The following is a 26,072-nucleotide window of genomic DNA, read 5'->3' on the forward strand; positions in this document are numbered from 1 at the left end:
CCATCACCTTTAGCGTAGATTCTCTATCGGTGGTACAGTGCTGTGAGCGCCAAAAACTCAATAATAACTCTTATTATGTGTGATAAACAATACAAAAACAGAACAACTCGGTTCAGTTTGTGTTTGACTCATGTGAGTGGAACGCGGTACATCACATTGGTTGTCTTCCTTGATATTGTTCCAAGCAGCTTTCTGTTTGGCTGTAGTTTCTTCTAATGGCCACACAGTGGCACTGGTGAGTGAATGTCTTCTTTTCTTAACCCCTTGTCCAAAAAGAAGACCCCCCCCCCTCCCTTAATAACAATAGATGCGATAGAAGTGATGTCACATGGAAAAGAAACAGTGACAAAAGCAAGCAAAGATTTGAACACTAACTTAATAATATGCGACGAGAGTGAAGATGGAAGGAAAGAAAGAGCCCTGCAAGTTCAACTTGGTCCTAAGGTGGTGGAGTCCTATCAGGGAGCCATACCTTGCGGCCTCAGAGGTAGGCCCCATGGTTCCTGGATGAGAAACCCCCAGCATCCTAAGAGGTAGCCATGGTCCAGCGGCGGGTTCTTGGGAGAGATCTTTGAAGTCTTCTAGGGGTGTCGAGATTCAGCCTCCAGTCCCCAGGTCGGTTGGATCCAAGAAGGGACTCTAAGGTCCTGTGTTAGAGACCATACCCGAATATTTTAATGCAGCCCACAGAGAGAAAAGCTAGGTCCTCCAAGGAGTCCCCGAAGTCCTGGTCAAAGTAGGACAGGACAGCTGATGGATGTTTTGTGCTAGAGGCCTACGTAGAAGGAAATCTGAGCTTTTGGAGTGTGCTTGAACATCTACATGCAAGGGCTACCACTGGGGTAATGTGAAAGGACTGTGCTCCAAAATCCAGATTCATGTGTCATGCTTTAAAAAAAAAAATGGTGAAATGTCTTCAACCCAGTTCCATTGATCCCTGCGGGTTCAGCATCCACTTTTCCATCCTTGGTAGGAGTTGGGGCGACTTCCCCCATCCAGGAGAGGCGTCGTTAGCCGCTGGGGAAAACCGATTGGCCAACGGCAATCACCTGGCGCACGAGCTGGCGACGCTGGTGACGGACATGATGCTGCAGCGTTTTTTCACCACCATATTAATGTAAGCCCTCATGATCTTGGTGATCTCGCCAACCTGAAGAAAGTCTCATTTCAATATCGGACGATTGACAACTAAAAGGAAGAAAATAAAATCAGCTCACCAGCGGTGTCTCAAAGAACATTTCCCTCTCATCCACGATGATCTTGTAGGTGCAGATCTGCGAGGCACCAAAGAACGTGATGTGCTCGTACTGGAACGTCTCCAGCGGTTTGGGTTCGCCTCGCTTGTACACCGATACGTTATCTGCGCTTACGCCCAGCCACAGGTCGTGAGGGAAACCCCCTTCCTTACACTGCAGAAGACAAGTTCACAGAGGAAGATCTCTAAAAAACTGTGGCCTATCCCATTGGTGATCTTTACCTCCACGTCAAAGAGAGTAGATCCATATCCTGGCCACTCCTTGATGATGCTCATGTATTTGAGCATGGCCTGGTGCTGAGCCATTCCCTGCAGCCGGGTCCACTTCTCCAGCACGCTGGTCCGTGTGGCCGACGTCTCCTCCTTCACCCACATCTCCAGCATCTGCTCCTCCTCCACCTGGACACACATATCCATCCATATCTGCTCATCCAGAGTTGAGCAACCATTTAAGGCGAACTGATCAAACATTCACTCATTTGGTAAAGATCTGAACATTCCAGTTTCTGCTCCTCACTAACCTTCTGTTTCTTGAGTGAGCCCGTCTTGAAGCTCCTCCTCAGCGTGCCGTCCAGGAAGCTTGGCGTTTTGCGTTTCTCAACTGCACCGCCAACGCCGCCCGTTCCTCCGGCTGCCGCCTTACCCTCCGCCGTCACTCCTCCTGCCGTCGCGCTCGCTGAGCCCACCCCCGGCTTGGTGGAGTGGATGATGCGGCTGCGGAGACGTCCGATGGGATAGACGGTCCCCAGGCTCCAGCCGGCCCGGCCCGCCCCGTCACCGTGGAGATACTGGAGACGTAAAGAGGCCAGATGCTGCAAAGTCTCCTCGGATGCCGGGAAGTGTCCGCTGATGAGAGACTCGTGGGCCTGCAATGCAGAGAGAGGGTTAGGGTAGAGGTCGGTCGGTCGGTCGGTTTGGTAAGACGAGAAGCTCACCTGCTCAAACATGAAGGCAAACTCCACCCCTTCTTTGTGCATGCTCTCCACATCCAAGAAGCAGTAGAGCTTAAAATACAGTTTCCATTCTCCTTCTTCCTCTTCTTCTTCACTGCCAGCAAGCCTGGAAACAGATTTGGTCAGGTGGTTTGCTTTGAGTTGGAAAGTCAGTTGGTTGTTGGGCTTCGACATACCTTTCAAACTTGGCAAGAACATCTGCCACAATAACTCTGCTCTCCAAAGCTCGATCCGTCACAGAATTGTGCTCGAAAAGAGAGAAAAGGTTCTTGCTGTCCTCCATGGCCAACCCTCGGATCAACTTCTCGACAACCTTCAGCAGAAAGATTTGAATTAATTGTAATTTTCTCCCTCAACGATCAAATGCGTGTGCACCTCTCCGGCCGTGGTGTGCGAGTTGATGGAGATCTTGCAGGATCCTCCCCCATGGCAGTAAACGGTGGTGCTCATCTCCTGCCTCACCAGCAAGGCGGCGATCTCCTCCTGAGAGGGCACAAACTCACGAGTCTTGGTCTTCTTCAAGGATTCCCCGATGAAAGTGGCGTAGCGCTCGATTTCCGTGTTGGGGTAACGTTCCCGGACCCTAATGCAGATGCACACGTTAGAGACGCAGTTTCCAGGAAGTCCAGTTGGGGGGTGGGTCCACCGCCACACCTCTTCAAGTGGAAGCGGAGATATCGGAGGATGACCCGACTGGGGAGGAAGGTGCAGCTCATGCAGGTGAGAAGGTGCCAGTGCGCCCGATTGGCTGGGCTGTTGGGCTGAGGCACGTGATTGGTCTGCTTGATCACCTGACAATAAACCTGAGGAACACAACAGGGGTTATATTGCTTGACTTACTTTGGTCTAGGTTACGGAAGCTAAAGTACCAACCTCATCCCTGAGAGGACGCAGGTCCTGGCAGGTCTGCAGGATGCCTTGGATGATGGGGACCGTATCTGCCAGCGTCTCCATCTCCTGCAGCGAGTTGAAAACCCGCACCGCCTCGTCCTGGAGGCTCGCGTAGCCCTGCTGCCTTTGGACTACACGAGGACACGGCAATCGTTATGAAAGGAGAACTAGGTGGAGTGAAGAAGAAGAACTTACGGCTGGTGACTTCGCCGTACGGTAGCGGCAGTAGCGGCGAGTGTAGCGGATGCTGGGTGTATCTGAGGATGGGGTTCCTCCTGTACATCTGCTCCACGATTTCTGGATTCACACTGTTCTCCTGCTAATATCACAGCAGGTTCGAAACGGCCCTCAGCATGAAGTCATGATTATCTAACAGGGTTTTACCTTGATGTCTCTGATGAGCTGCAGAGTCGGGGTCTCGATGGGGGTCTTGCTGTCAATGACGCCTTGTATGGCCGCTGTCCATCTCATGGCCTCATTCAGCATTTTGGTGTAGAGGCGGTAGGAATGTTTCCTACCATACACGATGATGTTCCAGTATCCTGAGAGGAGGGGGGATTGAGAACAGTTTTACGGAAATGTTTTTAAATCAGTTCTTCTTGTTCTTTTTTTGCTCACCCGTCTCCCTGTGCACTCGGTCGTCCGGCTGGATGACGGAACATAGCGAATTAAGCACCAGCGTGCCCATTTTGGAAGAGTTGCGCTCGGAGCTTTTGTAGTAGTCCAGCGAGTTGTGCGTGAGGACGAACCAGCGCTTTTTCAGCTTCAGCGAGGCGCTCTTGGTGTTGGTCTTCACCTCCTTCTGGAGCCAACCTTGAAAAGTGAGCAAGCAAGAGGGAAAGAAAAAGCAGAAAGGAAATCTTTACTTCGAAAAGTAATTGTGAGGTTTGTTTCGTTTCAAGCTAGCTCGCAAGCTAGCTGGCGGCTAGCCCCAGAGAACCTGTCGATGTTACAAAGGTTATGTCACCTCGAACGAGGAACTCTTCGATCCTGGCGTCGCCTTTAGGCTTCTGCAGCAGACTGATCCAGTGATGCATCTCCTCGGGCGTATCGCTGTTGCAGTGGATCACGCGGTTGGCTGTGATGATCACGAAGGAGTTGGGCCTGGAAAAAGCACCAAAGTGCAAAAACAAAAATCCAACTTAACTTATTTTCACAACTGCAATTGTCCAAAAAGAAAATGGCAACCCACCGATCAGGATTGTCCGATGCGCAGACAGAGTCAATCAGGCCCACATCGAGCGTTCCCTGAGGTCAAAATATTAAGAACAGAAATGACATTCTAAAAGGTTTATGCACACCTATTTTTTGAGCGGTCAGTGTCTACTAATTGGACCAAAAATTGTATTTAGGGACTGACCACAGCGTTCTTGGGGTTGGCCTGCTCGTGGGACATCTCCAGAAGCTGCTCTGGCGTGCAAACCCGCACCTTACTCAGCACATTGAACCACCCGCTACATAAAAAAAAAAAAAGAGCGGCAGTGAGAATGACTTGGCACAAAATAATATTTTTGTCATGAATAAATAATTAAGCTTGTAGTCAACAAGGACCAACCGACCTGGCGTCTTCTGGCGACTCTGCAAAAACTTGGTAGGTCCTCTCATCCGTCACGATGTTCAGAGCGTTCTCCTTCTCGTGGTTGTCGACGATCTCTCTGAGTGCACAAAAAAAAAGAGGGGAAATTCTGGTTTGGTTCTTTTCCTCCTCCTGAGATGATTTACTTGGCAGCCCGGATGTCGATGGTTCCCTTCAGCTTCTCCTCGCTGTCGTTGTCGTAATACATCAGTTTGCTGTCCCTCAGAACGAACCAGCGCATCTTCCAGTTTCTGCTCAAAGACAAACTGTTTGATTTCAGAAGGTCCATTTGTTATAATCTTTTGACTAAAGCCTGTTAATTTTAACAGTACAAGAACCTGCGTGAGAGGGTGGAGAGGCCTCCTCCTTTCTTGTAGAGCCAGCCGGACTTGAGGGACTCTTGCTTGGAGCGGAACCACATGAAGGTCTCGTCCTTTAGCACGCACCAGCGCCTCCGCCAGGGGATCATCAGGCCGGCTGCATGGTGGAAGAAGGCGGAGTCAAAAAATGACATAAAGCGAGGCCAGATGAAGCCTCACCTTTCATGTAGAGGTAACCGTGGAAATACGGCGGCCCGTTGCCGTTGAACAAGGTCACTCGTCCGTTTGTGGCTTCCTCGTCGGTGTCCATCATGCCGTCGTGCTCGTCGTCGCTGCCTGCGTACTGAAATCCAAAAAGTCTTAATGATGGTGAGGATCCATTTTTGAAGGAATCAATCAATTTTATTTTTAGGTTTTTATTCTATTATTTATATATCATATTACTATTATTTATATATCATATTATTACGCTATTAATATATTATTTAATAAAAAAAATCATTCATTTTTTCCTAATTATTTAAAATGATATGTATTTCTTTCTATTGTTTCTGCGCGCACGTGCGTGTCCTCACAGAGTCGGAGCTTTCCCGGTAGGACTCGGCGCTGACGCTGGTGCAGGTGGACTTGCGCGGGTGCTCTTCGTCAGCGACGGCGGCGCTGCCACGATTACTGCCCGACACGGAGCTGTCGTCGCCGGCCGTCACCGAACCCTCCTCCTCCTCCTGGTCGTAGTCGGACTCGGTGTCCGCGGGCATGCTGTAGATGGGCTCCTCGCCGTCCACCAGGCTGTCGACCATGCTGACCTTCCTCTCTGGTTCGGATTTTTGCCCCTCCTGCGGGGGCGCGGCAGGGGGCACCATCCCCTCGGCGAACGCCGGCGGCGGGGGAGGGAGGTGAGCGAACATGGCCTGATCCATGGGGGTGTCCGTCTCAACCGGAGGGGGAAAGTCAGGGAGCGGGATGAACTCCTCCTCGGCGTGGAAACCCTCGTCCACCTCCTCGTCCTTGGACGTGCCGGGCTGCGTGGCGCTGGCAGCCTAGTCCGCCAGATTTTCAAAGATAGACCCAAAAAAATCATTCCATTTTTTTTCATGAATTAGCCGACCGCATCGTGGATGACATCCAGACTCACCCGGGCGGCTTTGGGAGGCTCGGCCTTGCCAGCGACCTCGGCCTGCGCGGCCTCGCCTTGAGTGGGATCCACGCCGCCGAAGTTGAGCAGGTCGATGAGGCTGGTGGCTTTGCGCGAGGCTTCTTTCTTCATGCGCTTGAGCTCGGCGTCGCGGCGCAGCTGAAGCTCCTGCTTGGACGACTCGCACAGCTGCGACACCTCATCCTCGCGCTTCTTCTGCAGACGCTCGATCTCACGCTCCAGCTGAAGGATCTCCTCCATCTGACGCACTTCGTCCTGGAATGGAGATTCCAGGTAATCGGTGATTGCCGCTCATCCTGATAAATGATAAAAACTCGCCTCTGAGGATTTATTGGCTCCTTCAGTGGCTCCTTCCTCCTCCACACGGCCTTCCGTCTCCCCAACGTCCTCCTGTCCTTGCTTCTTCTCTTCCTCCTCCTTCTTCTTCTTCTCCTCTCGAAGCTTGCGGACACGTGTTCGGGCCACCTGGCCTCGCCGGTGCCTCTGGAGCACCAGCGCCGCTTTGCGCTGGCGGACGAAGCGTCCTCGCTGGATGTGCCTGCGCAGGTGCTTCTGCAGGACGACGGTGCTGGCGCGCACTTGTTTGAAGTGTTTCCTAATCGACACGCCTTCTTGTTACAGTTCTCATATTTGCAAAAAGTAAAGAAGACGGGGATCTTACTTGGCCGAGAAAGTGAGAAGGTGGGCTCTAATGATCATGGCCGCCTGACGTCGCACTTCGTCGCGGTCTTTCTCCAAGCGTTGCTCCAGAGACTCTTTCATGAACACCTGGACAGGAAAGAGCAAAAAAAAAAAGTATTCTTGTTAAAACATAATGATCACATTGCAAATGTGGAAATTGAAAAAAAAAAATGTTACTTTGGTCTTCCCCAGCTGCCACTCCTTCTTGGTCTTGTCGTATTTCGTCAGAAGATCCGTGCTCCTCTTCTTGTCATCTCCCGCTGTAGCTGCTTTCTCCTTGTAAATGATCTTATATCTAGCGAGAAGAAGGAATGGCACCTTTGTCTCCTCCATTGTCGACAACGCACATGGTCGGATTTTAGAATGACTCACCGCACAAAGAAGTCTTTGAAAGTTCTTCGGACGGGGAACCCGGCACGACGGATCTTGACGGTCTCCAGCATCCCTGAGTACCTCAGCTGGTTGAGGACCACTTCAGGGTCAAACACATTGGGATTCTGCAAGAAAAAAAAACAATTTTGAAGAAAAAAAATCATTTCATCCACGAGACATGAGGTAGAAGCATCCTGACCTTTTCCATGTTGGGCTTAATGCAGCGGATGAAGAAAGGATTGGATGCACTTAGAGTGGCCATGAGAGCATGCAGGGAGTCCTGGCAGGGGAGACAAATAAAACAGTGTCCAGTTTGATTTTGGTTGATCGTTATTTTTGCAGAGGATAAAGAATATATGCCCTCGACGATTGTGATATTGTCTGTCCGCATGTGTTGCCTCGGCGTTTGTGTTCAAATATGCATTTGCAATTTGCCGGTGTTTTGTGCACGCACCCTGAATTGGGAGCTGACGGTGGGCTTGCGTCTGGCCGTTCCCATCTTCTCCTCATTGTTCCTGCTGCCCACCTTCTCGAAAAGGTCGTAGATGAAGTCCAATCTAAAGACATAGTGCAAAATTGGGTTTATGAAGGAATCAAAGGACAGTTTTTTTTCCCATGTGTCCTACCTACCTGCTGTCTTTAAGCATGTTGAGGATGTCATCTCTGAAGGTGTCTCTGTTTTTCTCCAGGATGCCTTTGACGTCATACAAGACCTGAAGACGCCCGAAACGCAAGACATCACGTTGGATGTATAGCGCAAAGGAGAAATGATGAGCGCTACTCACCTCCCCGGCGTAATGTTTGATACCGAACTGATGGTCGGCCAATCTGGGCTTCACGTAGTAAGGGTTGGTCTGCCGCAAAATGCCAACGTCAGTATCGGTTCTATGTCACCCCCAAGAAAATAATAGGTAACTCACAGAGTGTCTGCTGTGAAGCTTCTCCAGAAGAGTGAAGTCCGTGCCTTTGGGGAAGCGACTCTCTTCGTTCACCAGAGCCAACAAGCCCAGTTTCTGAAGAGCCAAGCAAAATCGTCGGCCCATTAGATGAGAGAAATTCTCTCAAAGAAGAGCAACGAGAAAACCAAGTGCTGCATCCAAGTGGAGACTGCGGATTACGTGCAATACCTTCTCGATGAGATCAAGACACTCGGCGTTGTCCATCCAGTCGATGGCGTCCCACTGGACACCTTCCCTGTGAAGGCGACAATCAGATATTAGGTGCTCCTAGATTCCCTATAGAATAATGTTAATACAAATCCAAAATGCACCTGTTGTACTCGAGCTGCTCCAGTGAGAAGATGTGCTTGTTGAAGTACTCCTGGAGCTTCTCGTTGGCGTAGTTGATATTGAATTGCTCAAAGCGGTTCACCTAAAGACACCCAAACTCATTTGCTTATCCTGTACGCAAGTGCATTTATGTCACAAACCTCAAAGTTCTCAAAGCCAAAGATGTCCAGGATGCCGATGGACTTAAAATTTTCCTTCCCTTTTATCTTCTGATTGATCTTGAGGATGATCCAGGAGAAACATTGGGAATACAGCGCCATGGCAACCGAGTCCCGAGAATCTACAGCCTGTGACGACGCCACGGAAGGTCGGTTAGCATTGTGGGAATAAAAAAACAATTGGCGAGTGTTTAACGACCTGTTCGATGGTGAGCGGCGAGCATATCTCTTCTCCTCGCAGGATGATGGAGCGCTGAGTCAGCACTTCGGACAGCTGGAAGGCGTCGAGGCCGAGGAGCTCGCTCGCGTTGGTCACCACTGGAAAAAGCATAAACACGCTTTATCCCAAATATTTTTTTCTTCTTTTGAGCTTGGCACCGACCTTGCTTGGTGGTGATCTGAGCTCCTCCCGCCGTCATGAAGTCCACGTTGCCGAGCTGCAGGACGCCCGAGAGGAGCTTGAACATGTCCCTGATCTCCTCCTCGGAGAACTCCAGCACCTTCAGGGCCTCCTGCTCGCAACAATGTAAGGATAAGAAAAAAATTGACACTATTTTTTCAAATATTATCTTTAACACTGTTTCTCCATTTTGTATGAACTCACCATAACACTGTTAAATAGCTCTTTGTCATTCAGACTTTTGTCCTTCAGGCAACCTGACTGGCTGAGGTAATGGAAAGATTCCGCTGGATCCTCCAGGAAGTAGAGACCTGACCGAATAAAAAAAAAAGAAATTAATTTGGAGAAAAATCCAATAAATTTGATTCGCAAGCAAACTTGCTTTTATGCTCTTTGTTGGCTCCCGCCAGCAGCGCGTAGAAGATGTGGTAATTGCGTTCGCCGGGGTTCTGTCGCACCACTCGGTTCTGCGACCAATCAACCCAATCGTCAACATTCCCGCAAACAAAATAACAACATTCCCGCAAAACAAAATAACAGTCTCACAAATGATTTACAGTCGGTTACCTTTTCCAGTAAGTCTGACACAACGCGAATCAAGGAAAATCAACCGATTCATCGATTCTTTGCTGATTTGGAGAGAGCTAATATCTTTTATGCCGATTCTTTAATTTAATAACAATGAACAAAAACATTTTTTTTTTTAGATTGAAGAGGATACAATCGATGACGCAGCCTCCCTGGATGTTGCCGCACTCCGAGAAGTGAAGCTGGATGAACTTCCCGAAGCGGCTGGAGTTATTATTGTAAACGGTCTTGGCGTTCCCGAACGCTTCCATGATAGGACTGTGAAGAAAATGAAGGTGAGGGCTAATTCAAAACTCTTGGGACAACTCTTTAATTCAAAACAAGTCTCTAACAGCAACTATTTGCCTCTTTCCAGTAGTCATGTGATCGCTCGAGAATATTGCGAATATTAAATAGTACCTGCTCTGTACAATGGCCTGCTCCACGTGCGTGCTTTTCTCCGACAGTGGCGTCGCAGCCGACTTTTGGCTCATCACCGACAGGAACTGGAGCAACAGCTTAGTGCTTTCCGTCTTCCCTGCTCCCGACTCGCCACTGACACACACACAAATCGGTATTGAAACTTTGACTGAAAAATTGAACGGATTCAAACGAGACCACCAGAAATCAAAATTCAAATTTCACCTGATGAGGACACACTGGCTGTCGTGTCTCTTCCAGATGCAGCGATAGCATTCGTTGGCCACGGCAAAGATGTGCGGCGCCAACTCGCCCAGTTGATGCTTAGAATAGAGATCCACCCGCTCCAAGTCGTACAGACCTGGGATCTGCTTGTAAGGGTTGACGGCCGCCAGGATGCTGCCGATGTTTGTCTGAAAAAAAGCCATCCCTAATTAACCTTGGAACATCGGCGCCTGTTAGCCTACTTAACTAATTAGCGCTATGGCAACTGGTAGCATTTTATATTTTGCGTTATTGTCATGGTGACAGCATTTGCGAGGGGTTAAAAGAGAAAATTAAATACTTAAAATGATTTGAGTAAGTCAAAAATAACAAAATGCCTCAAACTGAAAGATAATTTCTCACATAGATGTTGTCCTTCTGGTAGCGTTGGTGCAGGTTATGCATAATGGCCGCCTCGTGCAACTCAGCCAGCGCCGACATGTCTTCCACGCCGTCCACGCTGGATTGGTGCATGGGATACACACGCTCCCTGGTGACCTCGGCCTGCTGCAGGTACAGCACCTGACACATGACAGACACATGTCAATCACAACGGACGTACACTTTTATATGCAGTCTTCATATGATCAGAATGAAAGGCTTTCTCCTTCAGTAAATGTGACCCGGTGTGCAGTCAGGTCAAATGTGGGCACACGCACACACCCCGATAGGAGATAATGGCCGTTAAGGTCATCCATTCATTGCTTCAAACGTGTCCAAGAATAGGAAGTATGGCCTTTTCAAAGAGTGCTTTGTTAATGTCACAGCTTGTGTCCCTCCGGGCTATATTTGCTGGCCTTTTGTGTCCACTTCCTTTTTTTTTTTTTTTTTTTTTTTTTAGCTGTGTCAATGGAATTTTCACCCAACTTAAATTGGGGTTTTTTTGTCTAAATTTGGAAATGTTCTATAGTTTCTATCGTGGCCACTATTGGCCTATTGAAACACATGCGAATGATATTTTAATTCCTTGTCATTTTTACTGAATTGAATCATATAATTTTGGTTTATACATATTTTTTAAAAAATGCTTTCTACCAGATTACATTTGACATTTTTTACAAGAAGCAAAGAAACTGGACGATAGCTTCCAACATGTCTCTCGTGTCTGTTACGTAAAAGGAAAGCCTCTTTTTTTTTTATGTACTAGATTTGTCTTCTGAAGCTCTCTGATGTGTGAATATGCTTTGCATGATAACAGGCGAAGCGCCTCATGTGATTTAACATATTAATTCGGAAGACACAGAGAGGGAGAAAGACCCCTTGGCACAGTGACTGATATAATCGTACTTTTCCCCGTCCGACCAAACTCAGGATGAACTATCAGATACTTGCAAGCTGGCTGCACTGACCTGGGATCAGATGACCTTCATGGCTCATCGTTTAATCTCATCCTGGCTGCTACACAGGAGCCGCTTTATGATTATTAAATCATTCTCACCATTGGAAAATGTTCCATTCTTCAATCCGGCCCAAACTGTATTTATATTATCATATTTGTTGCATAGTTATTTTATTTTTTTTGCGCCCCCCCCCTTTTTTTTTTTTTTTAGCATGCAATGCGCTACATTTGCATAAGTGTGTTTTTGTGTCAAATTAATTAAAAAAGCGGGGAGTGAGTAAGCGCATGAGTGTCCTCTGCGGCCGCCCGGTGACACTAAACTGATGGGGAAGAGGAATGTGGGTCATCCAGCTTGCACTATACCACAATAAATAGCGCTTCTTTTTTTTTTTTTTTTTTTGCACAGTCACATTTCGGTTTTATTTGCGAGCATGTGTGTGTGTGTGCTCGTAAAGCATCCCCGCAGCATGTTTCCTGCTCGAGTGAGCTCTCGCCACCGCGCTCGAAATCCAGGTCACGTCACACACGCATCGATGCTAACATAACCTGCGTGTGCGTTCGCGTTTGCGCACGTTATCTGCGCGCATGTTTGCGTATGGAATGAAATTAGACACACGGGTGCTGGTGGCGTCTGTGCGTTTTGTCTGGCGTTGGCTTTATTGTGTCGCAATAAACGCATATTTGAGAAAAATAATTTTTTTTAAAAAAAGGATAGCGATTCTGTGACGGTAACCATGGCGACCGCGGCAGCACGGAAAGGAGAGGAACCCCACAGGAGATATGAGAGCTAAATTTAGAGTTGCTATCGGGATGTTAGGAAGTTGTTTCAAAAGAACGAGGAAGCACCTTTTTATTTCAATCATATCTAAGGACACAAGATTCTGAATTCTTTCCCATTCCAAATGTTACTTTTTACTTAAATTTGTAAAGAGTGCAAATTACTTGAAAGTATAGGGGTTCACATATTGAGCCTTGTGGGACGCCACACATTATTTCAGTTTATTTTCCTTACTGGGAAGACTTTAATCATTTAAGGAATTATCAGAAAGCCCTAAATACAAAATCAAAGCAGCACAACATTGCCTTCAGCCCCTTGTTAAAGCTCCGCCAAAATAATGTAATTGAAGGTTTGAGATCTCATTAACAAGGTGCGCATGTTGATCTAATCTGCACATCTTGGCAGGGGCACACATTATAATTTGGATTGAATGTTATTGAGCCCAGCACACACACATACATATATTTTCTTCTCTCATACATTCATGTGTCAAAACAATATCTTTGTACTTTCCTGCTTATATCTCCCAATCTTGAAGTCTGCCTATCACACCAAATACCCTCATTATTCTTCTGGATTATGAATGTCCTTAATTTGCCCAACCCCCTCGTTCGTTCCACATACAACGAAGCTCCCTGCCGTCCTTCCTCCCCCAGTTCGCTTTTAAATCAGCCCTTGCTGGAGGTGCTGAATATTTGTCATGCTGGAGGGCTTAACAAAGTTAAAACCATCCAGGTCATTCTTGTATTTTTTTTCCTTGCAACTATATTTAACAGAACTGCTGCAAAAGACAAAGGTTGAGACATCAATCTGACGGCATCAGAACATTGCTGATGCTTAGGCTGGAGCATGAAAGGACAGCACAAAACTCCAATTTACCGGAGAGTCACCTTCAAACGCTACATGACTCAGCGTTGGTGCTTCAAAATGAGTCTCAGACCTCTCGGGCTCCCTGCTTTGGGATTAATTGCTGTTCTTAGAATGAATGCAAATGTGGCGAAGCTGCCTTTCATGGCAATGTGAAGCTTAAATGCAGAGCATATTGCCAGAGGAGCTAACACTCCATGCTGAGTGCCAAGCTTAACATCTGCCCATTCGAAAATGCTTGAGGTTTGCTATGCTTGTGTGTATGTGTGTGTGTGTCCTTACCTCTCCATAGTCTGTAGTGACCACCAAGGTTCCATCTCCGCAGGAGTTGACCGTGGCCGGAACCAACTGCTCCTTCTCCCTGACCCAAACTCGGGCCCCCTGGAACACACAGCAGTTTATGATTAAAATTGTGAGAAAAGACAAATGAGACTTGAAGCTGATCCATTTTGAGTTGTAATAACAGTCTTCACCACTAGATGGCAGATATGGCTTATGGCGCTTTGGTCTTGCTGAGAGAAAAAGCAATGTCAAACTAAATAACAGCTGTATTTAAAAAAAGCTTCACGCATTATTCCGGTCAGGCCCGCCCGAGTGCACAGACAGATGTGTTTAATGAGAGATAAAGACTGCAACATCTGGACTTTCCACCTCTGTAAAGCAACAAGCTCTTGATATCTCTTTGCTTCTGTTGAATGACAGGTCAGAGAAATCAGAGAACCAAGCCCAATCAGCGACCCGTATTGGATTCCGGCACATGACCTGATGACCACATGACCTCACTCTCTCAGTGGCTCTCCGTCCCATTGGTACGTTCAACATGAGCAAATGTGTGCATAGCTTTACAGTAATTGCTCTTTAGTCTCATATTGATCCAGTCACTTGGTCGGTTATGAAAGACCAAGCACAGCACTCTGATATATATCCCTCCCATCCCCCCCATTCTCCCCTCGTGTCTTGGGAATGACGAGTCCAGACAGGGAGAGATGGCCATGCATGACAACAAACCTTAAGACACGGAATGTCACCAAAGCAGAGTCCTTCCATCCGTACACTCGGCCTCCCCCTGTGAAATATGATCCCGGTAACCCAAACCGACCCAAGCCCTCCATCTTGTCGAAATGCTCCATTAAACCTCATTGTGAAATCATGACCCCTGTGACCTCATGCCAAACCTCTGATTCCAAAACGAAGGATACTTGTCAATGAATGCACAAACAATGAGAAAAATAATATAAATAATAATAATTGATCAATAATATAATTTCAGGTGGTACCTCATAATCTTGCGTTATTTTATTTTATTTTTTAAAGCTTTTACAGTGAGTGGAGTTCCGCAAGGCTCACGACTCTGACTTCTCAGAGTCCTATATTGCAAAGCAAAAAAATGAAATACATTTGTATCTATATTGATTTGGTGTGAAAGGCTCATCCAGAGCTGTCATAAAGCACTCTGATCCCTCCCTGAGCTGCATGACGGCCATGAAAGTGTGTCAGTAATATTCCATTAAAGGTGATAACACAATCGGGACAGACGGGCTTTCAGCAGATTATAGCGGCGGCAAATGAGATCTGACTTTTTCGTGTGGGTGTGTTTCAGTGTGAGTGGGACGTATGCTTGTCACCTGTCCTGCGGGAGTCACATGAAACAAGATTACAGTTGAAACGGAACACTGCCCCAAAACATTCGATATGCATTAGCTGCACAAAAATGTTTATTTTATTTTCAGAATTGAACAATATCCGTGTTTTTGTTTGCGCGTCTGTGTAAACCTAAATCCTCTTTGAGAGGCTCGTTTTAAAGAGCCTGCTAATTATTCCATTCTCTCTCATCTTGGATTAGACGACAGTCTCTTGCTCTGTCACACACACACCATGGCAACAGGACTCGACGGCAACAGGGCGCCATGGTAACAGCCTCCTTCTGTTGCCGCAGATGGATGCTGGGAGATGGAGTTCCAGTTTTGCTGAGTGTTGGACTAAAAAAAAACACCAAAAGCTTAAAAACGTTTTAAAATAGAAAAAAAATATTCAATGCACCAATTGAATGTGATTTGGCCATATGCCATGTTCAACCCTTCTAGGGGGAAGGAAGCATTTTGGGAGATGCTATTTTATTTGCAATGACCTTACAGTAGCATAGACTTGATGCCTTTCGACAGCAATAGTGGTGTCCCACCTACACGCCGGTGCATGAAAGTAGGCTACAGCAAAGGACTCATGGCACTGAGCTGTAGCTTAAGGGAGGAAGGAGACGAGCCGAGGAGGGAAAAAAAAGTCAAATGATGCAGCTTTCTGAGCAGAACAAATGTGTTGGGAGCTTCAGAATATAGGTCACACATCTCCAGCGACTCTTCCCTCCCCTCTTTGCCTGCGCTACTTCAAATCCTGCATAATTTCAAGCACAATCGAGACGGGCAAAAGCCACGTTGAAATATGTATCACACGCACGTTCTGTTCTGTTCGACGTGCAAACAAGATGCTTTTATAGTGTGGCTGGTTCTCTATTCTAGCTTCCTGCACACGATTTAACCAACTGATGAATATTTTAATGCGGTTATGAAGTTCTTTGCATAAAACACCAGCCTCATCGTGTTAAAGCTTTGCCAAATACGTCTGCAAGACAAAGTCTGTTACTAAACAAATGATTATTCATATTTTCAAAAAGCTTCATATCAAAGTTGTGCCATTTATTTGATAGCTTAATTTGTTGTGTGTAGTTAGCATATCAGCTAGCATGTAGTGTTGAGCAGAAACTTTATACCTTTGATTAATTGGCTGGATGAATCAAATTATAAGATATATTTTATTTGTTTTTTTTCTTGAAAACACAACAAAAAGGTGACATAACTGGTGCAATGAATACACATTTTTCTTCAATTCTTAAGTGACCTATGAACATATTTTGGGATTCATTGTTAGCAAATTGTTGCTATTCAGTCAGGCTTCACTGCAGGAATGACTCTTTGCAAAATAAAGATACATTCACGTCCCACTTGAGTTGCAATGCAATCTCGCCGATTCCATTCTTCCACCACTCCCCACGGCAGACACCATACCCTCCCCCCTTCCTTTTCCAGCTGTGCACCACCCCGATACGTGCACCTTCCCCAAAGTGCACACAGAAAATCGTTGAGGAAAAAAAAAATCCTCAATATCCACAGAGATGAGGGCGTTCCAAGCTGTTTTTGCAAAGCCCAGCCCGCGTTAACAGATTTGCCTGTTAATCCAGACCAGAGCCTTATGGAGGCGAAAGAGTGTCAGCTCTCGTTTGGGCCAATTTGTTTTTCATCCAAGCTCTGCGGTCTGTTCTGCAATGTGGCATCATGCTCGGCTTGCGCGATACGCAAGGAGGCGGCCCGTTTTCTTTGCATGTCTCCGGGATCGCAACACCTGCCATCATCCCGGGGATACAAAATAAATAGAGGAAAACGTGCAACAGCATCCTCACGTCAAAAGTGAATCAAGGCTAAACGATGCTTGACGCGATATTTATCTTACCTCCGTGAAAAACGCCTCCATCCTTCTCCGTCAGTTCGCCCAGACGACGCGCGCCGGGCCCCGGCAGAGCGCACACGCTGGCACCGCTCGCCGGTGCGCAAATCTCCGCGTGCTCGCTCCAAAATGCGGATGCTGGATGCGTCCGTGTCCCATTCACATCCTCACCGTCATCATCATCATCTTCTTCTTGTGACAGATCCACGGATGGAGGGAGAGGGGCTGGGAAGGGGGGAATGGGAGAATGTCCACGACTGACTGGGATTCGTCGGAGGGTTTGCTTGTTTTCCGTGGTCTCGTGTGCGTGTGTGTGTGTGTGTGTGTGCGTGGGGTGGAGAGCGAGTCGTGTGTGTGTGTGCGTTGAATGGGGGTGCACTTATCTCAAACCTGTTTTTGAAAATATGAAAAACATATTCGCAAGTTTTTCATCTTGAAGTTATTTAGTGAATTTTTAAAGACTAATGTTTATTTCTAAGGAAAAAAAAATATATTTAACAAAAGTTGTGAAAGTTCTTATTGTCCGAGAATTAGTTTGTGTATTTTTATTTTCATATATAGCTACAGTAGAGTGGCACAGTACGGCAGAAAATAAAGTGGAGACTGAGGGCAGCCAGACAATAACACTGCAGCCAAGTGGAGACTGTGGAGCGAGCATAAGAGACAGCAACAGATTGACTTCAACCATGAAATATGTCGAAATTAGCCATATGGAGTGAGCTGTCAGAAGTGAATCATTTCATATTGTCGCTCAGGAAAAACAGCCCCGCCCCCTTTACAGCAAATCCAAATGCTGACACCCCCTTACATTAGGGTGAATGAAAAAGGACAACGTAACAAGTCTCCAAAGACATCATTTTGTTCGTATAGCGGCGGACAGATGGTTAATGTGCACTTTTAAAAGCCCCCTAGCTCCGAGCCTGCTGGGGCCAGGTGTAAGAGCCGAAGTCGGCCCAGCGGCGTGAGGCCTCGTCGGGGTGCGGCTTTGTGAAAGCTCAGCCTCCTCCCCTCTGGAGCCCCGGGGGTAAAAGTGGGGCCCTCCTGCGAGGCTCATTATGTCTTCACCGTACTGCTCACAGAGAGAAGATAGACTCAGGATATGAAGGGATCATCTTTAAAATGAACCTTAAATGCATCATGGAATGCTCGGAACGGGGAGGATAGACAGCCCAAGTCAACAAATCCAACTGCAGGTCAAATATTGATCGAAATAGACTAAAAAGAAACACACAAACCTGACCGTATTCTCATTCTATTTTTCCCAACCAATACTCCCGGATGTAATCAAACGCAATCAACATATTCAGCTGGAGGTCTACTTGGAAGTCGATTCTCTAAATGCTACAGCTCGGGAGATTTTCCCAGCAAAATCCCTGCAGTGCAAAAAGACGGTGGGGGTCGCGGCGGTTGATAATTACATGGCCGAAAGCCACTTGTGCATGACAACACGCGCACGTCGGTTGAAATCGCATCACCATGACAACAGTGTGAGCATCCCCTTGGTGGATTGATAGGTTTGTTCCGTGAGAGCAGAACTCTGCTTACTCATCTGACCACGTCAACTTTTTTTTATTTGCTCCCTTTCTCCTTTGTGTCCCCTTCTCCTCTTCCCCTGACGCTGCAAATTTGTAGTGTGAGTGCATTAGCCATACCTGCAAAATCGACTGCGCGTCAATACAAGTGTTGTATCAGAAGACGCAGTTATCGCATAATCTAAAATCACATATAGCTGTTTCTATGCTTTGGTAGGTGCTAATGTTTTGGTTAGCAACTAGGCTCATTATGGTGAGATTGACACAAGGTTTCGGAGGTCTACCTGTTAAAAGAAGACATCTCCGCATAATGTATGATTAGCTATAAATACTATTAATAAGAGTCAGCCAGTGCTGCTGTTTTGGTTAGCAACAGAGTTGGATCCAATGAATAGACCTGATGACTGCGATCCATATAAAGATGATCATTCAGGAAGGGACGTATACTAATTGCTGTGTCTGGAGATAGGATGACTTCATCCTGAGAGGCCACACCCACTCCACCCACCCTCCACCACCACTTGCAAACACCCCCCTGGCTAATGCAATACTACCCACCCGTGGGTTGTATATTGCTGGCATGACAGCACCTCTTTGGGTTCAAATTAGTCGATGAGGGCCCATCCCAACCCCCCAACCCCTAATTCCCGAGAGACAATTGGGTAATTTAATCGGCCTTGTTACAGCCTGGAGCAGGGCACATAGTATACTCCAACACACGGTCCATATATCACACTGAAAATGACATAGATATCACCAATTTTTTACAAACTGTTCAATGCAAAAAAAATGTTAACGGTGTGTCTGAGAGTGTTATTTTTTTCCCTCTTTCCAGATTCATGCATAATGGATGAAAATTGCGGTACTGTTTGAAGCTAGTTAAGTGCTTCAGTGACTTTCAATGCTTATCTGAAGGGGGGGGCTAATCCCAATCTGGCCAATTTAAACGACCCCGATCAGTATAATTAACCGGATAATAGAAGTTCTTTTAAAATGTTCAGTTTGTGCTGACTGTGGGTGTCTACAATGGTGCTTTTCGTGCATGTGTGATGACTGTTGAAGGGTGCAACTCAAGCAGTGTACAAAAGGCCCAGCTGTCCCACCACATGCGTACAGGCAGCAGCACACTATTTAAATATTCAGCGCGGAAAGCAGGGTGACAGAAGGTAGGCTCAACCGCGCAAACCTTAATCACGGTAATGCACAGTCAGCTCCTTCATCTTGTTGTTTTGAGCACAACCATAACACACTCACGAGTGCATAACAGTGAACCAAATGGACAAGATTTTTTATTCTCCATCACATTTTCTTGTGTTTACCATGCCGTTATGATGAGATTTTAACTTGATCATCTCTATTTGGTTTGAGTTTTTCATTTATTCTGCTTTGATATTTTATCTTTCCATTAAATCTTGTTTTTAATCATTATTTCCTCACCACTGTATTTAATTTTCTGTTTAGATTTGACTTGTGTATCAATGATCTTTTATAAATTAACTTAACATACCCATATGTTTTTATTTTTTACCATTTTTATATTTTGTCAAATATCATTTGACCAGGCGGTGGCGGTAGTTCCTCATTGCGCAATGTTTACAGAGGGAGCCCGTCACCTGACAAGGCCCGCCTCTACTCAAATATGATTAGTCGCTGGGTGACGACCTCCTACAACACGCTCTCTAATTGGCTGACGCTCTATGTCCGTCATACCTTTGACGCTAGCAAGCGAGTCGCTGTCTGAAAAACGAAAGCTAACCGCGGAAGACGGGGGCAGCAGATTGGAAAGCAAAACATCAAATTCTCGACGTGCTAATTCGCTCTTTCGTAAGAGAATCCGCCGCGAGAAACGAACGCCGACTGTGTGACTCTTCACAAGGTGTGGATAAGGCGGGCCTTTTCGCTGTCAACCACAGCAACAACACCTGAACCAGTTTCACAGCCCCACCTCGCCAATGTGCCGTTTGTTTACATCCTCTTCCAAAGAGCACGTCGTCAAATGTAAGCTACATTTGATATATATGACCATTTTACCATATTGATATGTACTGTAAACAGTGTGTTAATGTCGTCCTTGATGTCGTTCCCCTTTTTTTTTGCCTAGTAAGGAATGACGAATATCCACAGCTGGAGGGGACGCCTTGTGCTGGAATGGAGGTGAGCCTGTGCTGTGGACATAAACAGATTTTAAAAATTTATTCACCTTTAACGTAGGCCTCATCTCGTCCAAGATAATTGAATAAAAACATCTTTGTAGGTTTTCTGGAGTGGGAGTAAAGCTATATATACCCTCTAATAATAATAATATTTAAACTTATGTTACGGGTCAACATACACCTGCTACCATTTTAAGTGACTGATTCACTATGAATAAAGTTCAGCTGTTCTAGAGCTTTCTAGTCAAGATGTTATCCTTTGACGGAAAGTAAACTTGCTTATGTTCCTTTTGTCATATTTACTTCCCATCATTTCATTTATCTCGTCCTCTGGGCTGCAGACAGTAGCTGCGGCCGCGGCGACTCATCACTGACGCCGCTCCCCCCACGATGGCGCACTTTGACACGGAGTACCAGCGCCTGGAGGCGTCGTACAGCGACTCCCCGCCGGGCGAGGAGAACCTGCTGATGCACGTCCCTGAGGGCGCTAAATGTAGGTGATGCATAAAAATGACAAAATCCTGGGCTCTTATAAAAATCATATTTATGGATTTGTTTTTTTTTGCAGCCCAATGGCACCACATCGAAAACCTGGACCTGTTTTTCCAAAGAATATCCTTTTGAGCTTATGATCTCCATAACTGTTATATCCCGATACTAACAATTTTATATCCCGATCAAGATATATATCCCAATTTAGTATTTTTTTTTAAAAAGAATCACATGAAATTGAGTATCTCTGTATCGAGTAGTTATGAGATGCAGGAATCTATCTCGTGACCAATTGAAAATGTCCTTAACATATTTTACGTTTATAATTTGCATCAGAAAAATGGCTTCACGTGCATGCTCCTGGGCGAGATCTTCGAGCTGATGTACGTCATAGCCGCTAAAATTTTTGAAAGCATTTTTTTGTTTTTAAATCGATGCTGTTCAATTGCGTTTTACCGGATTCTGTGTTGCCGCCGCAGTCAGTTGCTGTTCGTGGTGGGCTTCACCGTGTTCCTCGCTAACTGCGTGGACTATGACATCCTCTTCGCTAACAAGTTTGTCAACCACACGGATTCCTCCAAGGTCACGCTGCCGGATGCTTTTGTGCCGGTGGAAGTCTGCAACGCCCGGTAAGGCAGCTTCTTCCCATCAGGAATGTTTATTAATGTAACAATCTCACAGCAGATAACGCTGTCCATTCCGCCCGGCAGCATCCGAGACAACGCGTTTGTCATCTTTGTGCTGATGATTTCCGGAGTGTTTTGGCTCCATCGCTTGGTGAAATTCATCTACAACGTGTGCTGCTACTGGGAGATCCGATCCTTCTACATTCATGCCTTGAAGATGACAATGGTGAGACGATGGTGTCACTCATGCCATTATTATTACGATTAAAAAAACGATTATAATTTGACTCCTTTGTTTTAACTAGTCGGAGCTACCGTATGCAACGTGGCAGGAGGTTCAGGCCAGGATAGTGGAGATCCAGAAGGAGCACCAGATCTGCATTCATAAGAAGGAGCTGACGGAGCTGGACATTTACCACCGCATCCTCCGCTTCAAAAATTATATGGTTGTTATTGTCTGCGTGCCGCCTTTGTATCTATCAAAGCTCTGCGTAATCTCAGACCACTTTTGCAGGTTGCCATGGTGAATAAATCTCTACTTCCTGTGCGCTTTCGACTTCCACTTCTTGGAGACGTTGTGTTCTTCACGCGCGGCCTCAAATACAACTTTGAGCTTATCTTCTTTTGGGGACCAGGTTGGTTTCTTCGCCGATCGTGCATATTTAAAAAATGTTCGCGTTGTGTACGATTTTTCAGAAAACCATAGCTTTGCGTTCGATAGCACATATTTTTATTTTGCTTCATTTCTTCCTTGTTTTCCTCCTCCAGGCTCTCTGTTTGAGAACGAGTGGAGCCTGAAGTCTGAGTATAAGAGAGGAGTAAACCGTCTGGAGCTGGCCGACAGACTGGCGTCGCGCATCCTGTGGATCGGCGTGGCCAACCTCCTCTTGTGTCCCGTCATCCTCGTGTGGCAGATCCTCTATGCTTTCTTTAGCTACACAGAAGTACGTACGGCTTCTCTTTCAACTTTTCGATCGAGCGTGATGATGATGCGTGTGTGTGTCAAGGTGATCAAGCGAGAGCCCGGTTCTCTCGGGGCGCGATGCTGGTCTCTGTACGGCCGATGCTACCTGCGCCACTTCAACGAGTTGGACCATGAACTCATGTCCAGGCTTAGCAAAGGCTACAAGGTGACTGACTGTGGTCTATCGATAATCATCAACGTTCTCTAACCTCCACCTCCTCCATTCCTCATTGACACACAGGCTGCATCCAAGTACATGAACTGCTTCCTCTCACCTCTGCTAACTGTGGTGGCCAAGAATGTGGCTTTTTTTGCCGGCTCCCTGCTGGCCGTTTTGATCGCGCTGACCATCTACGACGAGGACGTACTCGCAGTTGAACACGTCCTGTCGTCGATCACGCTGCTGGGGGTGTGCATCACCGTGTGCAGGTCAGGATATTGTTCCGGATGAGTTCACATCAATAAAATGTCAGTGTGAAGATCGGAGCTGTATGTTTTTGTCCGCAGGTCGTTTATCCCTGATAAGCACATGGTGTTTTGTCCCGAGCAGTTGTTGCGGGTCATCCTGGCTCATATTCATTACATGCCTGACCACTGGCAGGGCAATGCCCACCGATATGAAACAAGAGACCAGTTCTCGCAGCTCTTCCAGTACAAAGCCGTGAGTATGAACGCCAAACCCGCAAATGTGGATTCTTGATGACATAACTTGGTCGACCGAATTAAAGGATGGAGCAGGCTGTACCCACCCCTAATTGATCATTTTATTCATCATGGTTTTCTTCCTTGAAGGTGTTTATACTCGAAGAGCTGCTGAGTCCAGTGGTGACTCCCATCATCCTCATCTTCTGCCTGAGGAGGAAGTCGTTGGAGATCATCGACTTTTTCCGAAATTTCACCGTGGAGGTGGTGGGTGTGGGAGACACTTGCTCATTTGCTCAGATGGACATCAGGCAACACGGCCACCCTGCGGTAAGAACCTCATGAGGTCATGGTAAGCCATCTAATGTAAAATTTGTTTTGTTACGTAGTAAAAATGTACCTCTGCCTCCGCAGTGGATGTCCGAGGGGAAGACCGAGGCGTCCATCTACCAGCAGGCTGAGGACGGCAAGACAGAGTTGTCCCTGATGCACTTTGCCATCACCAACCCGCAGTGGCAGCCTCCCCGGGAGACCACACACTTCATCAGCCAGCTGAAGGAGAGAGTTCAGCGAGAGGCCACCGGCGCTTCCTCAGACATGCATCCGCCCTCGCTCTCCGAATCGCAAGTACGCACATGAGCGTCCCTCCGTTGACAAACCGCCCGCTGATTCTATCGTTTTGTTCCCGTCCCCTTGTAGCCGAGGAGCCTGATTGCCAATTTTTTGGCAGCGCCGTCCGCTCAGCCCTCGGTTCATTTTGACCGGGATGGTTCACTGAGCGGTCACGTGGTGGCGGCCAGCGACGCCGTGGCGGCCTTGCGCTCGCTTTCCCCAATCAGCAGCAGTCTTCACCTGAGGGGCAGCTTCAGTGGGGCTTACAGGACCGCCGGGAACGCCTCCGCCACGAGCAGGACCATGGCAGGCTCTGGGTACGAGCAGTATATCTGAAAATAATACAGCAGATAAACTCTCCTATTCGCAGTTATTGCATTCAGTCTAATTTGTTTTTTTGCTCTCTTTACTCAATTCCCAAAGGACGGACGCCCGCACGATGAGTTCAGGCAGCAGTGCATGGGAGGCTCAACTCACCAGTTTGGTCTTGTCCGAGTACGCCTCCACGGAGATGAGCATTCACGCACTTTACATGCACGAGGTAAGTGCAAGTGTCCACAGTTGTTCTTGAGCTATTTTTTTTTAACGTTTATCATTTCTTTTGACGCAGTTGCACAAACAGCAGTCCCGTGGCAATGCGCTCTCCCGGCACACGTGGCACAGGCAGGAGAGCGACGAGAGCAGTGACAGCATCCCGGACGAGGTGAAAAGCGTGCCCGGCTCGCGCTATAAACACCTACCACGCTCGCACACCTTCCCTACCACGGTGCCCAGCCCCACCGCCATCCCTACTTCGGCTTCTGATGGCGCCGCCGCCGCGGGCCCGGAGGGGACGGCGTCACAACAGGGCGGCAGTAACCGGCGGCCATACGCCGGTAAGTCGCAGGGCAGGCAGAGTATACAACGTTTGATTGTGGATTGAATCTCATGATGAAGTTAACACTCTGCTTCCCACGCAGATATTTTATGTACAGGGGGGAAGGTGACGAGGTCCGCTCGTGTTCCGATGGGTGGCTGGGCAGAAGAGTCGCACCAATTGGCACCACGCCGCCACGAGTCACTACCGGAGGAGAGCTCGGAGGATGAGTTGCCACCGCACATCCACAAGGTACACGCTGCACCTAAAGTCTGGATCCAAAAGGCTACATTCTCTCTTTGCGCATTTTGTTTCACGTACCACTCGTCACCGAGTTGTAATCTTCCATCCAGTTCTGACACACCCTAGTGTTGCACTTTAGTGTAAACAACAGAGGCGTGGTTGGTTGCATTCTGAGGTTGGGTGCAAATCTCTTTGAAATACTTGAGATCAAATAAAGTATTAAAATGAAAATACCTCACATAGCAACTCTGTTGTCGTAAAATAACATGGAAATAAACTGCTTGTTTCATTTCAGGTTTGTTAGCTACGACATCAGATCAACCAGTGGATTCCCTTCAACGACACCTAAACACGCCAACTTTGACTGGACTTTTCTCTTTGACTCTGATAGTAAAAATTATGTAAGAATGGACCCTGAATTGACATTTTGCATGAGATAGTTCAGCGTTATTTTAAAAAAGACGGTGAGTTATGCACACTTGCTGTGAAAAGATAACAGATTCAGGTGGTTTTCGCTACTACTATCTTGAACTAAGGTCATCATGAACAATTCTCAGTTTATGTCGTTAATGCTAACCAAGAGAAGAAGTTATTTCATCGTAGCATTAGCAGCACGACTCGAAATATCATCAATTCACCATTCTTGATACAGTTGAATGACTTGGTGTTTGCATGTGTCGCCTGAACGTTTACGATTTTTTTTGTTTTTTAAATTATGTGACTCACAAAAGGGATGTGCCATAGAGATGATTGTCAATCCAATGAGATGCTGAATGTTATGGGTGTAGTAAAGAGATTAGTTTTATGTTGTTCATAGTTATTGTAAAATAAAGATTTGTACAGATGTAAATTCAGCCATTAAACTGACGTAATCTAATCGATTTATGTCCCTGTTTTCTGAGAGCAACCGGATACCAAACGGACGTAATAACCTATTTCTGTCTCGATCTTTCTGAATTTCGCCCGCACCCGTTTTATGTTTCATTATAAACATTATTTCCACCTGATATGTCAGAGCCCGGATAGCTCAGTCGGTAGAGCATCAGACTTTTAATCTGAGGGTCCAGGGTTCAAGTCCCTGTTCGGGCGAAGTTTTTTTTCCATTTCTTCGATAAATGCAGTAAAATATATACGTAACCTCTTTTGAATTCACTCGACAGTCGCACAATTT

General features: G+C 46.7%; 2 protein-coding genes, 1 long non-coding RNA gene and 1 other non-coding gene across 7 annotated transcripts; 3 read left to right on the forward strand and 1 right to left on the reverse strand.

Annotated features, from left to right (window-relative positions):
- Positions 1–256: 256 nt before the first annotated feature.
- Positions 257–17,105, reverse strand: myo10l1 (myosin X, like 1). Its single transcript, XM_037242495.1, has 44 exons — positions 16,788–17,105; positions 13,569–13,667; positions 10,666–10,824; positions 10,264–10,451; positions 10,039–10,173; positions 9,773–9,897; positions 9,619–9,632; positions 9,434–9,518; positions 9,256–9,362; positions 9,034–9,163; positions 8,851–8,969; positions 8,634–8,780; positions 8,475–8,575; positions 8,332–8,398; positions 8,125–8,217; positions 7,990–8,058; positions 7,835–7,917; positions 7,659–7,761; positions 7,404–7,484; positions 7,205–7,329; positions 7,010–7,127; positions 6,813–6,919; positions 6,470–6,746; positions 6,131–6,406; positions 5,571–6,035; positions 5,215–5,338; positions 5,014–5,152; positions 4,822–4,926; positions 4,659–4,754; positions 4,460–4,553; positions 4,292–4,347; positions 4,067–4,203; positions 3,718–3,912; positions 3,484–3,641; positions 3,295–3,418; positions 3,082–3,230; positions 2,863–3,011; positions 2,584–2,791; positions 2,385–2,521; positions 2,191–2,314; positions 1,777–2,121; positions 1,478–1,654; positions 1,218–1,409; positions 257–1,150 (listed from the first exon to the last, which is right to left on the reverse strand). The coding sequence occupies exons 1-44, from the start codon at positions 16,806–16,808 to the stop codon at positions 1,046–1,048; spliced, it is 6,108 nt and encodes a 2,035-aa protein (XP_037098390.1). The 5' UTR covers positions 16,809–17,105; the 3' UTR covers positions 257–1,045.
- Positions 6,289–15,892, forward strand: LOC119116803. Of its 3 annotated transcripts, none has more exons than XR_005096369.1 (9): positions 6,289–6,424; positions 7,894–8,076; positions 8,143–8,424; positions 8,718–9,177; positions 9,759–9,914; positions 10,086–10,192; positions 10,688–10,815; positions 13,989–14,095; positions 15,130–15,892. It is a non-coding gene; the product is annotated as an uncharacterized LOC119116803 (long non-coding RNA). The 3 variants fall into 3 exon arrangements; XR_005096368.1 differs by lacking the exon at positions 15,130–15,892 and adding an exon at positions 14,263–14,439; XR_005096367.1 differs by lacking the exon at positions 15,130–15,892 and having other exon boundaries at positions 13,989–14,439.
- Positions 17,106–19,958: 2,853 nt separating the features above from the next.
- On the forward strand, positions 19,959–25,780 carry atg9a (ATG9 autophagy related 9 homolog A (S. cerevisiae)). Of its 2 annotated transcripts, none has more exons than XM_037242497.1 (20): positions 19,959–20,311; positions 20,415–20,467; positions 20,801–20,959; positions 21,035–21,078; positions 21,277–21,341; positions 21,438–21,587; positions 21,669–21,810; positions 21,890–22,030; positions 22,099–22,219; positions 22,353–22,528; positions 22,592–22,714; positions 22,790–22,977; positions 23,056–23,209; positions 23,341–23,520; positions 23,605–23,817; positions 23,890–24,119; positions 24,226–24,343; positions 24,413–24,677; positions 24,762–24,910; positions 25,197–25,780. In XM_037242497.1, exons 3-20 carry the CDS (start codon positions 20,857–20,859, stop codon positions 25,203–25,205), a joined length of 2,571 nt encoding a protein of 856 aa, XP_037098392.1. In that variant the 5' UTR covers positions 19,959–20,311; positions 20,415–20,467; positions 20,801–20,856; the 3' UTR covers positions 25,206–25,780. The 2 variants fall into 2 exon arrangements, with proteins under 2 accessions (XP_037098392.1, XP_037098391.1); XM_037242496.1 differs by having other exon boundaries at positions 19,960–20,311; positions 20,808–20,959.
- A 137-nt stretch (positions 25,781–25,917) lies between these two features.
- On the forward strand, positions 25,918–25,990 carry trnak-uuu. Its single transcript has one exon. It is a non-coding gene; the product is annotated as a tRNA-Lys (tRNA).
- Positions 25,991–26,072: the final 82 nt, after the last annotated feature.

The sequence above is a fragment of the Syngnathus acus genome, chromosome 22 (assembly GCF_901709675.1).
Source record: "Syngnathus acus chromosome 22, fSynAcu1.2, whole genome shotgun sequence".
In the NCBI taxonomy this organism is placed as follows: domain Eukaryota; kingdom Metazoa; phylum Chordata; class Actinopteri; order Syngnathiformes; family Syngnathidae; genus Syngnathus; species Syngnathus acus.